Source organism: Gracilinanus agilis, chromosome 5 (assembly GCF_016433145.1).
Source record: "Gracilinanus agilis isolate LMUSP501 chromosome 5, AgileGrace, whole genome shotgun sequence".
NCBI classification, from domain to species: domain Eukaryota; kingdom Metazoa; phylum Chordata; class Mammalia; order Didelphimorphia; family Didelphidae; genus Gracilinanus; species Gracilinanus agilis.
In genome coordinates, this window is record NC_058134.1 from 150,771,528 (window position 1) to 150,786,294 (window position 14,767).

General features: G+C 40.4%; 1 protein-coding gene across 1 annotated transcript in view; it reads right to left on the reverse strand.

The window, feature by feature from the left end:
- PRKAR2B (protein kinase cAMP-dependent type II regulatory subunit beta) overlaps positions 1–5,454 on the reverse strand; it is a 133,789-nt gene extending 128,335 nt beyond the window's left edge. The window contains exon 1 of the mRNA XM_044679047.1: positions 5,145–5,454. Within this exon, the coding sequence (XP_044534982.1) occupies positions 5,145–5,454 (310 nt within the window). The remainder of the gene's footprint in view (positions 1–5,144) is intronic.
- Between the last annotated feature and the right edge of the window lie 9,313 nt (positions 5,455–14,767).

A 14,767-nucleotide genomic window follows, 5' to 3' on the forward strand; every position in this document is an offset into this window, starting at 1 on the left:
TGGAAATTTGAGGAGATCTAAAGATACAGTTCTGGTAGTCTCCTTCAGAGTTCACAATTGAAGTCATCAGAGGTGGTAAGGCTACCAAGAGAGAATATAGAAAAGAAGAGAACTAAAGAAAAAGCCTGGGATGAAAATCACATTTAAGAGTTGGAAGGAGGATGAAGGGCGAGTCAAAGAGACAGAATAAACAGTCAGAGGTCAGAGTAAGTGCACATGATGTCAAAGAAGTCCAAAGAATGAGAGAGTGTCAAGATGGAAAATATGGTCAATAGTGCCAAATGTTACAGTTCTTTCCCATTTGACATTTATATAATTTATTTTTTTCCTTCCTATGCATATTATCTCACACTTGCCATTATAATTTATTTTGTTTCTAACCATGTCTCCAAATTATAAAAGTCATTTTAAATTCCAGTCCTACCTCCCAAGATACCACTCACCATTGTTTCCACTATTCCTTGGTAGCATATGGAAAGTTGATGAAAACAATAATCTACCTACTTGTAATATCACAGAAGGTTTCTATCCTAATATGAGAATGTATTGACTAACAATCCTAAAAAACCAATATCTGTAACACAAAATATATTATATTGTCCTTTGTTTTCAAAATGCTTTCAAATCTATTCTCTCATCATCTAATCACAATAATCCAATGGTTATAATAACTTTTATCCCTGTTTAATAGTTGAGATACCTATAGCAGAGATAGAATAAACAAATTTTCCTCATTCACACATAGTTAGTGGTAAATGCAAGACTCTCCATTATATTATATTGCTACTTAGTTTATACATGAGGTAAATGATGAAAATATTCAATAATAATAGAACTAAAATGACTAATATAATATATTCTGCCTCAATACAGTACTGATGCAAATTTCCATCCAAATATGTACTCTAAAAACTCAGTCAAGACCAACTATGATTACTCTTTCAGGGGAAATATGCCAAGTCTTCCATTTTCCCCACTATCCTTGGAGAAGTCACACTTTAAATCATTATCAGCTAACACCTGAATTATGATTTAAAAAATGATCAAGAATTAGTTGACAGTCAGCGAGAGCAAGGATGGGGGAAGAAGGCTAGGTAGCACTTGCACTGAAAAAAAAAAGAGTATAGAACTAGGGGAAAAGGAAGAGGTAGAATGGAAAAACTGGGCTTGATAAAGAAGACTGGATGATGACAAAGAGAAAACTCACCTACTTCTAATTTTCTAGGATCATCTTCGGCTATGCTACTCAAAATCATTTCGAATGCCACCTTCACCCATAGGTAGGAATATGGGGGAGAGTCCTGGGTTTTCTTAGACATTACCAATTTCATAGTTGACTGTAATATGAAAACCAAAGAGAAAAAATAACTGTCAATTTTTCTGGCCTGATTTTTGGCTCAAGAAAATGATAAACCTTAAGCTTTGAAGTTAGAGAACCTGACCTGCAGGCAGATTTTTGCCTTTGTGACAGTAACCTTTTTGGGCCTTGGTTTCCCCATCTATAAAATAAGAAGATTGTACTAGATGGTCCCTTTCACCTCTAAATCTATGATCCTGTGGTCACAATAGTCTTAAATGGCTAAGCCCTGGTCTAGACCACATTTTTCCAATCTGTTACTGTGGCTGCTTAGCTTATTTGGTTAAAGCCCCACACTAGTGCAGTCAAGGTCACATGCTTGCCCTCAACTTGAAGCAGTTAGTTCAGTGGCTATATATTATACTCAATATTTCAAATAAGAGGAATAAGAAAAGAGAGTATAGATGAATGAGCACAAATTCTCCATCATTACTAGAAAAACAATGAAAAAGAAATGCTTCATCTGAAGGTCAGTAGTGTCATTTTCATGTAGGAAGAACAGCACATTTCATATGTCCTTTGAGAAAGGATTAAATACTAAAGTCGAGCTAGATTACATCTATCACTATGCTTTGATCTTACTGGCCTTCTGCTCTGTCATAGTAAATTAGATTAGTTGCATAGGGCTTGTTCTCTATTGTGTCCTGAGAGTTTTATTCAATACTCAATTGTCTTCAAGGTGATTTACAAATTTACATTATGATATCCCACCTCTGCAATTGTTCTGGGTACAAAAATTAAATTTATAGAACCATGATTTTTCAGACTCATTCCTTGGACTTTTTTTTTCAAAGGCTAGTGCCCTGTCTTCCTTTTAATAGTCTCTGGACATTTTCTTATTCATGTTTCTGTTCTTAAAGTGGGCAGCCCTTCAAAAACTTAGTATGTTATGATGCAAATAATCAAGACCAGTGAATTTTGGATGGGCTGTTACTCAAATTCCTTCATCTCTGAGAATTCCAGGCAAATATCTAATTAATCTGACTATAAACTGCAGAGCAGTTACTGACTAGTATTGGCATAAGAGGTTTCTCATAACAATGAAATCAAAGGTTGTGTTCAAATAACTTAGTTAATATTTAAAAATTTTTTACTATAGTAGTGGGGAGCAGCTGGGTGGCTCTGTGGATTGAGAATGGCCTAGAGACAGGAGGTCCTAGGTGCAGATCTGGCCTCAGACATTTCCTAGCTGTGTGACCCTAGGCAGGTCACCTGACCCCCATTGCCTAGCTCTTACCACTCTTCTGCCTCGGAACCTATACTGTGTATTGGTTCCAAGGCAGAAGGTAAGTGTTATTAAAAAAAATTTTTTTTTACTATGTAGGGCAGTTAGGTGGCTCAGTGGATAGAGAGTGGGACCTGGAGACATCCTGGGATCAAATTTGATACTCTCTTAGCTGTGTGACCCTGGGCAAGTCACTTAAATCTTATTGCCTAGCTTTTGCCATTCTTCTATCTTGGAACCAATTCACAGTACTGACTATAAGAAAGAAGGAAAGAATTTAAACAAAAAGACAAAAGGTCAGGGTTTATTTTTAAAAATTTCTACTCTGTGTTGACAACCTGTGGTACTAAAAAAATACCTACCCTTGAGGAATTGTAGAGATTGTTTCTCAATCTCTAAAATATGGATATCTGTCCTTATCAACAAGCTGATGTGTTGTAAAGATAAAAATGACATCTTTCATATGTACAAAAGTGCTATAAATAGCAAAGTTTTATTTTTTCCTCCAAATCTGTTTTCATCTGTATAAAAATTCCTTTGACCATGTGGTCTAACAATTTCTTCTTATTTGATAGTCATCTGGGTGTGCTGAAGGGTTAAGAAGTGAGTCTTACATAGCTGGGCACACAGCTAGTAAGAATGTGTTGAGGCAGGATTTTAAAACAGCCCTTCATTTCTTCAAAGTTGGCTGTCTATCCACTTAACCACACTGACTCTCAAAAAAGCATTCTGCAACTCGAAAACACTTATTATTAGAAAATGTCTAGATAGTTGATATGGTCATTCACCAAGCCTTCCCTCTCTACTTAGCTTGCCAGTCTCACAATCTGAGCATCTAGTCCTTTTTTCTAATTTGCTCCAAGAAAAGAATAATAAAAGCATTAGTTGCTGCTGCCTAATTGAGCTTATCTAATATTTGCTCTTCTTTTCCATAAAATAAAAACACAATATTTCCTTTACTCTCCTGTTCCTACTAGGATAGCTTAATTGTTGTGCAAAAAAAAGGTAACACATTGCTCTGAGCTAAAAGACCTGAAAAGGGCACCAAAAGCTCGCTCTATACACACACACACACACACACACACACACACACACACACACACACACACACACACACACCCCACACACACATGCTAATTACTCCCAGCTAACAGACATAAAAGGGTCACAAATAACCCTCCCCTCTCAAAATAGTGGGAGAAAAAACTTGCTTCTCTTTCTCATCATACAGTAGTAATTTCAAGGTATAGTGAATGTGCTTGAAACAATGGGATTTTCTGCTACCTTACAATGCATTTCAATATATGATTCATTAAGAAAGGGAATATCTTTCTGGAAACATACAAGAAATTGGAAAGACCCATATTAAAACGCAGCCACTGCAGACCAATACATAATCCCAATATCACAACAGAGAAAGTAAAATCTGTGGCAATGCCATTTGTCTATGTGCTACATAACATAAAGAAAACAGATATAACATGTTATCGGAAGTTTCGGAAGTGAAAGAAATAGAATTTGGTCATATTGTGTAAATAGAAGAGGGTGAGTAGATGGCAGAGCTGGAGGAGTGTAAGCAGAAGGGGTGGGACTTGCTAGGAGCAGCTATTTGCGAAAATGCCTTTTTCTTTTCCATTCATTCTCTTGCTAGGCTTTGGTGTCTGGCACAGTCCCTTGCAATTACTCACCAGCTTTTCATTCGAAAGCTTTAGAAGGTACCTGGAGTGTCCCCTCACCCCCGAACATTAACTAGAAAACAACACTACATTCAGTGTATGACTTCAATTGTAAAAGCTCTTTCCTCTTTTCTCCATTCTAAGGGCCTCAAGGGTGGCAGCCTAAGAAGGGTCTTTTCCTTTTGTCCTAAGCTCAAACATCGAACAGAAAGGGGAAATTGGGAAGGAATGAATTAAGTCGTTTCAAAGACAGAGAAGTCATTTTCACAAAATACTTTCATATGCATCCAATTCTTTTTCTCCTTGCTTTTCTGTGAATCTTTGGTACGAACAGCGGCAACAAAGGCTTTCATGTCAATCTTATTTTTCATCTCTGGACACTCCAGACGCCCTGAAAAAAGGGCAGTGGCGGGCCAGCAAGTCCCCCAATTTGCTCCATGCACAACATGGGTTTGTTTGTTTTTAATCTTTTATTACATATTTCTCCACTCGATCAAAAGTTGTTATTACCAAGCGCCCTTCTTGGCTGCCTCCTCTCCAGCCCTTCTCTAAACTCAGGAAAGGAAAGGCTGAAGGACAAGCGAGAGGCTTCCTTCTTTCGCGTCTTCAAAGCCCAGAGATGAAGATAGTGACACCAGGGAGAGCAGAAATGGCAGGTGGGCGAATAGAAGTGACAGAAATAGGTGACGAGGAGGTAGGAGATGCAAAGATAGGAGAAGAGAAGGAAGATGTGGGCGCAAAAAGTGGAGAATGAAAGGAAAGCGAAAGACAGCAAGGGGTGGACGGGGTAAGGGAAGGAAGGAAGGCAGCGGGGAGACGACACAGGGACCAGGGGTGGAGGGGCTGTGGTCCGTCAAGGGCACTGTCTAAGAAGGGAAGGGCTCACCGCTGAACGCCCCTGTGTCCCCGGACTGCTGCTCTTCGTCGTCATCCTCCTCCCCGTTCTCGGATTCGGTCTGCACCGGCTCGTCTGCAAAGTTGACCCCCCGGCTGGGGGTGCCGCCCCCCATGGCCCCGGCTCCCGCTGAAGCTCGATCTACGGCCCCATGGCCTCCCTTATGCCGGTTCTCCTGCTGCAGGCGGGTAAAGTGCTGCAGGGCGAACTCCAGCAGGTCCCCAGGCTGGTGCCTGAGCACCTCCACCGTGAAGCTCTGCAGCAGCTCCGTGAGCCCCGCGGGGATCTCGATGCTGCTCATTGCGCCGGCCGCCTTCGCCCCCGCCGCGGGGGGCAGCGGAACACCACGGGCACAGCGTCCTTTCCCGGGGCGACGACGGCCGTAGGCAGCCCCAGACTGAGGTCAGTCGCCAGTGGCACGCCTAGACCTGCGGCAGGAGACCGAGCCGTGAGCAGGTGAGGGCCGCTCCCTGGAAACGGACGACTCGCCTGCCCGCGCTCTGGCTCGGCACAAGCTGCAGTCAAGGGAACCCAGCCCCCGGAGGGGCGGCAGCATCTCCAGCTCCTCCCGCGTCCGCCCAGTCTCTCCTCTACCACCTCGAGAGCCCAGCCCAGCCCAACCCACGCCCCTCCCGCTCTCGCAGGAGGGAGGGGGCGCAGCACCCGTCCATGTGACCCAGGGAAACCATGGCAACCACCGCCCAACCTGGGCGTTGCGCCTCCGCCCCTCTGCCGAACCCTAGGCAACCCAACCGCGCAGCCCAGGGGGAGAGGACTTGAGGGCTGGTGCTGGGACGCTTCGGCATCCGTCCCTTCTTACTTTCCCTCCGGATGCTCCGAAGCGACCCCGACGCCCATTCCAAACTCAGCATGTTAGAAGTTGCGCCTGTTTCTTTTTCTCCCTCAATGGTCTTCCTCTACGTCCTCTCAGACTCAGAGACGTTTTGTGTTCCGTCTGTAGAGCCCCTCACTCACAGTCCTGCAGTTGCAGCTGTAGCATTGCCACCACCTCTAGGAGCGAGGTTTAGACAGTCTGTCTAAACGTGAAAGGATAAATGTAGGCAAAACTGCAGAGTTTCCTTTTCTACAGATTTTTTCTCCGGAGATCCAGAAGTAATCATTCGAATCAGTAGCATTAAGTATTCAACAACGTTGTCTTGATGTTATCCGATTCTCTTTTATCCAGTGTCAGGGCCCTCCACCTTGACAGCTTTGTGACTTTTCCATCCCATTGTCACAGTTTTCTTGCCTTCCCTCATTCGCCCCTTTGGCACATCATTACACTGTCATATTTCTCCAAACAAATTTCACGTTTTGCTTCCTGGATTTTCCTTTTTTTTTTTTTTTTTCCGTGCTCTGGTATTTCTAGGGGACTCGCATTTATTGACTATGACAAAAGCAGCTAAATTAGTAATAGTTGGCACTTATTGGATACTTTAAAATCTGCACATCGCTTTCCAACCCACAAGCTTATTTTATTCTCATAGCAACTCGAGGAGTGCGGCGCTATCACTAACACTGTTTTACAGGTGAGGAAGCCAAGGTGCCTAGAGTTTAAGGAACTTGCCCAGGGTCACACAACTAGATTGAAATCGTATTTGAACACTTCCTCATGACTCCACGTCCAGCAATCTTTCTCGTCCCAGCTTCAATTCAATTCAGTATGTAGTTGAGCAGGCTGAGTAAAAAATAAGACTACAGATTTAAATTGGGCAGGGATCTTAGCCCTATTGGGTTCTATTTAATGCAATCATCTCATTTTACATATGAAGAAACTGAGCCTGAGAGAGGTTCTCTGTGGTTCATCCCTCAAAGTCTCTCAGATTCGGAGATGATTTTGAGACAATGGCAGAAGTGGGCTAGTGCTCAACAATCCCTCTTTGTGCCCTGGAAGGCAGGATTAAAAAGTTAATAGAATTGTCCACAGGCAAAACGGTTTGCTTGCCTGGTCTGGACTTAAAAACTTGGTCATTAATACACTCTGACTTGAATGCCATTGGCATCAAATGACAATTCTATGATACTACACAGAAGCAACAGAATGGATGGTGAAACAAGCATCAGAATGTAAATAGAAGGGACCTCAGTTCAAATCCAGTAAGCTTTTTGAAAGTATTAATGTCTCTATTTCCAGCACCTGGTGCATGGTAAGAATTGAATACTTGCTTTATTTTAATAGGAATAAAAGTTTAATTAAATTGAAATCTTATGTAGGACACTTACTGGCTCTATGCCCATGGAGAAGTCTTTTAGACTTTCTGATTCTGCCACTACCAATCCCATTGTAATGTTGTGAGGAAACCCCTTTTAAATCTCAAAGCGCTATATTAACTTTTATTATTGCCATAGAGAGAAATAGGTCTTTACAATGCATTTTCTTGTTCACCATGTTCCTTTCTATTTCAACATTTTTCTTCTTAAAACCCAGACAGAAGAGCAGCAGCTGGGTTTAAGTAACTTGCTGAGGGTCACACAGAAGTGTATGAGGCTGGATTTGAACCTAGATCTTCATGACTACAAGCCTCTGTCTATGTCCATGGACAAGTCTTTTAGCCACTGTGCCACCTAGTTGCCTCCACTTAAATTTTGTTTTAAGGTTTTGAGTTTTGTGTTAAAGAAAAAGTTTTAGCTCACAAAATGTTTTTGCAACACTCATAATATTTTATTTTACTCTCCCTAGCCAGCATGTCTTTGTAAATAAGAGTTGAAGATGGTGTATTCATTCTGTTTCATGTATGTGTCCACCCACACAAAAGAGGAAATAGTTCCCTCCTGGTGTTCAAAGATTCCTGACTGCTAGAACATTATGGAATAACAGCACAGCTTTAGAATCGGCAGGGATCTTAGTCCTCCTTGGTCCTATATAGTGCAACCCTCTCATTTTATATATGAAAAAACTGAGGCAGAGAGAGGTTCTAAGAAGTTCTAATGGGTTCATCACCCAAGGTCTCTCAGACTGTAAGTGACAGAGCAGGGAGTTGAATCTGCACCTTAAAGACCCCTTACTTCAACACACTTATGTGTAAATAAGTTCAAGTAATTAATTGTTGTTTAGTTATGTTCCCCCCATTTGGAGTTTTCTTGGCAAAGATACTGGTGTGGTTTGCCATTTCCTTCTCTAGCTCATTTTATAAGATGGGGAACCTGAAGCAAACAGGAGTAAGTGACTTGCATAGGGTCACACAATTAGTAAGTGACTAGTCCAGATTTGAACTTGGGAAGTTGAGTCTTCCTGATTCCAAGCTCAGCAGCTTTATTCATTGCACCACCTAGCTGCCCCAGGAGCCTTACTTTTACTTGTGACCTTACTTTATTCTCCATCTTAATCTTTATTCTTCTAATCTAGCTATTTCGATTTTGTTCTAACTTCATAGTAATGCTGTTTTGAAATGTTCCGCATGGAAGAACATTAGGTTCAGAATTAGACTGTCTGAGTTTGATTTCAAGGTTTGCCACTCATTTGTTTTAGCTTGGTCAAATCACAACTTCTCAGATCTGAGGTTTCCTTATTTGTAAATTGGGAGTAATAACCAATCTACTAGCCACCTTAAAAGTTTTTTTGTAAGAGCAAGTGTAATAATATTTGTAACATACTTTGAAAATTGTAAAGACTTGGAAGGCTTAGGAATTTTGAAACCCAACAGTCTAAGAAGTTGAAGGAAGAGAAGGGTTTGAACAGAAATAAGAAAAGAATAGTATGTACAGCCCATTTCGTTAGTGGGTCACACTCAGGGGATTTTATTTTAAAAGCATTGTTAAATTATCGAGCATCAAATTACTGAGCATAAAGCACTATTGGATATTCAATCATAAGTGACATTTTTCATCAATCTTAAGAAAATAAAACTTCACTCAACAATTTTTAAATTTAATTTTTAATTGAAGAATCAACCATTGAACTAGATTTTAAAATACATACTTTTACAGTAAGTTACAAAATACAAAAAGTTAGGTGAAGCTGTCTGTGAGCCCCCTCCAAACCTCCCCCTCTCCATTGCTGGAGAGAGTGGAGGGAGAAAGTAAGCTTTGGGCTGCTTGACAGAAGAGTGGGGCATATACAAAATGTCCTCAGGCAGGCACTGGGAAGAGGGGGAAGGGAGCAGCTCCCAGAGTCCCTGCTGTGCAAAGGGTGCCACACCTTCACCAGTGAGGCCTTATAAGATACCCCACTGCATGGCCTTGGGCAAATCACCTAATCTCTTTGGGTCTCAGCCTCATCTATCATAATGCAGGGGTTGGATTCCATGATGAAGATAACTAGCAGTAATATGATATTTTGATGTTTGCCTAGAGATCTAGGTCTATGATGCTATTAATATGCAGTTATGTCCCCTCCCTATCAAAATAATTTCTTTTATGAAGGCCTCTGTTCCCTGACAACACTGGTAGGCAATTTGATATTATAAAATTCAATCAACAAGCATTTAGCAAGCGCTCATTATTGCCCAATGGGCAGCTACATGGTACAGTGGATAGAGTGCTGGGCTTGGAGTCTGGAAGACTCATCTTCCCAAGTTCAAATCTGGCCTCAGACACTTACTAGCAGGGTAAAATGTACTGAAGAAAGAAATGACAAACCACTCCAATATCTTTGCCAAGAAAACCCCAAACAGAGTCACAAGGCGTCAGACACAACTGAAAAACAACTGATTGACATTATGTGCACCATGCTAAATGCTGGGAATACAAATACAAGTGGAAAGACAGTTCTTGTACTCAAAGAACATACAATCTAATTAGAGGAGAAAATACATAAAAAGAAGCTGAAAGGGGATAGGCCAAAGGATGTGAGGATAATGTAGATCAAGTCCAGAATGCAGCCCAGAGAGGAAGGACACTTGACTGGTCTGGGTGCCCACCTTAAATAGGGGTTCTGGGAGGAATAATCAAATCAGAAGAAGAGGGCTCTGGAGCAGAGGGTATATACAATGTGTGCATTCTAATGTGAAAAGAAAGATATGTTTCTATTAATTTTGAAGGGTGAATAGCAAAGGTAAAACTAATTTCTTCAGGATGAGAGACAAAGCAGAATGGATTCCAACTTGTCTCTAACACCACCAGACCATTCTTTTCTAACATTCACTAACTCTAAACCCCTCTTCAGTGAGGAAGTCCCATACACTTTCATTTTCCTTTTGGGTGGTACAGAGTGAGCCACACAAGGGAAAGTATGGATGGGTTATGATCTCCATTTAAGATCTCATCATATTATCTTTTTCTCCCAACTCCCCCATCTTGTGTAGTTGCCTATTTTATTTGAGGGTACCACCATTCTTTTTGATGTCATTTCCTATTCCTCAATTTCACTTACTCCACATATGCGATCGGCTGCCAAATCTTGACTTTTCCATCTCCCTGTCATTTCTTGCATCCTTCCCTGCTTACACAGCTAACACCCTAGTTCAGGTTCTCATCGTCTCTTGAGGGAACTGCTGTAATGGTCTCCTACTTTTTCTTCCTGCATCAAGTCTCTCCCTACTCTCTAATCCATTTCCCACACAGCTGACAAAGTGATTTTTCTAAACCATAGGTCTAACTGTGTCACTCCACTGCTGAAAAAATACAGGTCAAGTCCTATTGGCTCTAGGATCAAATGTAAACTCTATTTGGCATTTAAAGCTTTTCACAAACTATTTACAAATCCATCTTTTCAGGAGCCCTTCTGTTTACTTTGTATCAATCAGTGATCATATCACCAGTTTCTTACTATGGCCAGGCACTGTCCTCTGTACTTGCAAGGACCAAAATGAAAACTCCCAAGTAGAAAGTGAAAGGACTTCAGTTTTTAAAGAAAGGAGAGTTTCTAAGAAGCAAAAGTGAGGAGGGAATGCATTCTAGATATAGTAGATAGCAAAGGAAGATAGACATGGTGCTAGTATCATATATGACAGTGGTTCCCAAACTTTTTTGGCCTACGGCCCCCTTTCCAGAAAAAATATTACTTAGCCCCCTGGAAATTAATTTTTAAAAAAATTTAATAGCAATTAATAGGAAAGATAAATGCACCTGTGGCCATCACCACTTTCCTGGATTGCTGCAGCACCCACCAGGGGGTGGTAGCGCCCACTTTGGGAATCACTGATATATGAGGAACAGCAAGACCATATATGTACTCATATGCCTATATGTTGTTTTCCCCTAAGGCTCCTTCATTTTATCTTTGAATCCACATCCCCAGGCTACAGGTTATTTCTCCCATAAAATAGAAACTTTGTCACTTAATTGTTGAATCCATAGCCTAGACTAGTACCTAATATATGGCAAGCTTTTAATAAATGTTTGTTGATTGGCTAAAATTAATATGAAAGTTAGCCAACATGATACGCTTCATTCCATTATTTATTAAATAAATCTATCGCCATATTAAAAAGAAGTGAAACTCACCTAGAAGTAGCAGTTTCACAGATGAGCAATTTATGATTGCTAAATTCACAATCACTTTTAATTAAATTCAAAGCAAAATGAAAATTCATGAAAAGCATGACTAGGCTTTAATAAGATAGCTGGTGATTCTTGGTGTAAATTACTCATTGAGACAATATTTATAGCATTTGGTAATGCTATACTATTAATATCTATTATTTTGCATTTGTTTGTGCAGCAGACTTTTAAAAAACCATGAAGATGATTAAGCTGGTCACACGGGGCTGCCCTTACAGATCTAGCTATCTGGGATATAGTTTTTGAAGTCTGAGGTTAAAAAAGTTTGGAGAAGAAACGTTAAGTAAACTGCTGAATTCTTTCTGTATCTGGCTTACATTTCTGACAGTGTTGAACATTTCCGGCCCCCCTTCCACACCACCCCAGCAATATGAGGAAAGCAAAAGCACATTGAAAGGGATTATTTTTTCTCACATCTACAATATATATTTTTAAATGTCATCGAAGTAACAATAATCAAATAGTTGGGCAGCAGATGTGTTCTACATACACATCATTCCATTTTAAATCTAAAGATCTAAAAATAATAGTAACTAACATTTATGTAGTGCTTACTATGTAAAACACAATATGCTAAGTGCTTTACAAGAAGTGTCTTATTGAATCCACACAACAACCCTGGGAGGGAGGTAATATTTTTATCCCCATTTTACAGATGAGGAAACGGAAGCAGGCAGAGTTTAAGTGACTTGGTTGAGGTCATACAGCTAGTAAGTGTCCAGGACTGGATCTGCACTCAAATCTTCCCGACTCCAGTCCCAGTGCTCTGTGCATCTGGGTGCCATCTGGCTGCTATCTCCTATGTGGAAGGTACTCAGTAAGGCGAGAGAATAACAAGGCAACTGAAAACTTACCTCATGACCTCGAGGAACTTGTTTTCTCATGGGAGGCAGAGGAAAATAATAGCGAATGTTTACAGGATCCTTTCAGGCTTGCAAATGAGATGGCATATATTATCCTATTTGAGCTTCACAACAACTCTGTGACACACAGGCTATTTTTATCCTCATTTTACAGATAAGGAAACTGATGTTTAGCAGACTTAAGTAGTTGCTAAGATTCACAGCTAGTGTTGGTCCAAGACAGGGTTGGAAATGTAGGTCTTGCTCATTCCAAGTCCATTAAGCACACTGCTGCATAATATAAGAAATACTATAAAATCTGCATTATTATTTCAATTATGCTTGGAAAAGACAGGAAATAATTTTCATGGAAATCATGGTAAGAACATAGACTGGACATCGAGATGCCCAAATTCTAATTCTGGCCCTGCCAATAATTAGCTATGTGACCTTGGGCAAGTCATTTACCTTTTCTGTGCCTCAGGTTCCTCATGGGTAAAGTAGAGAAATTTAATTATATGAGCTCCTTATTAATGGCTCCTCTTCAATCAATCACTCTTTATTTATTTAATTAATATTCAATAAGGCATTGTTATGAATAATCAGTCAATTAATATTATTTCATTATGTTATAATTTTTATAATAATCAACAATTATAAATTGTTATAATCAATAAAATAAAAATGTTTATAGTAATCAATAAAATAAAAATTTAATAAAATAAAAATAATTAGTTTTTATTTCTTTAATCAACATAATAGCTCCTTATTAATAATAATAAATATTAGCTCTTTTTAATGCTAACATTTTGTGAGTCTAAGGAGCTGTGATGAGGAAAGGGGAGCATTATTGCCATCACATGCAATATGATCATGAAGATCATCTTATGTCTTGATTCTTCATGCTGGATGCAGTCTGGGGAAAGCAATGCAGAGTCTAGCTGTAGTGACGACGTACACAATAAAGGAGCAATTATAGGGATGTCAGGGAGGACTTAGGATTTGGCAAACACTTGACACATGAGCATGTTTTTTTTTTAAACAAAGTCATATTCAATTGTTTAAAATTTAAATTAAAAGGCTCTTAGTGTTCTAACTCAGAATACTCCAGCCACTTGACCCGGGCTCTCCCTTTGATACTTCAAAGGAAGAATGAGCTCAGTGTTGTGGATATTCCCTTCACCCATGCAGATCACAAGCCATCCCTAAGTAGGAGCTGGTCTAGGGATAATCGGCTTAAGAGCATAATCATATCTCTAGATCTGCGAGGAAAGTCTGGCTCGACTGAACACATTTTGATGTTTTCCCAGCCATTTGTATTTCCTGATACCATTTGTTTAAAATGATTAAGGTCTTGAAATTGTTATAAACTATCAGTTATAAATACTTCACCAGAATTTCAGTTATCCTAAATTGTGCACGAGGGCAGGTAGGTAGTACAGTGGATAGAGTGCTGGACTTGTATTCAGGAAGACTCATCTTTCTGAGTTCAAATCTGGGCTCAGATCCTTACTAGCTGTGGGACCTTGGGCAAGACCCTTAAACATTTTTGCTTCAGTTTCCTCATCTGTACAATGAACTGGGTAAGGAAACAGCACACCACTCCAGTATCTTTACCCAAAAAGCCCCAATGGATTCATGAAGAGTTCTACATTACTTTAATGACTGAGCAACAACAAAACTGCACAGTTGGCCCCTAATAGATGTTTGTTGAATTGAATTGAAATTAGAGAGATATTAAGTGAGTCAGTAAAATGAAGGTGGTATTAAATGCCTCTGAGGTCCCTTCTGGCTCCAGATCAGTGACCCTCTCATCCTTTGAATAAATGATGTATTTGAATTAAGTCCCAACTAGAAGGGAGTAAATGGGATTTTGCCCCAAGGTGCCAGTATCTATAGGGCTAGGCCTCCACACCACAGTGACCATTGTCTTTGGGTGTACCTTCTTGATCTTCTATTGACCCACTCAGCCGCTCTGAGGATGGAATTCCTCTCTGAAGATCTATCTTCTGCCTCAGCTCCTCTAGATATAAAGGTCGAACTTTTAGGGAGACAGTCTACCCACTCTGCTCACCCAACTGTAACTGTGTCCTCTGAACTACTGCTGTCACTTGCCCATCCCTACCCTCCATACTGTAATAGGAAATAGACTTTAAAAGCTGATTTAGAAATTCGGCCAGGCAGGCTGGCAGGAGCTAAAGTTCTAACCTGGGACACAGCAAGGGGCTGAACACAGAGGACTCTCTCTAAAGGCAGTTGGGGGTTTGAAGGAGCTGGGGAGCCACTGACCTGAGAGCCTGTGGATTTGGGGTATCTCTGAGCAACATCTGG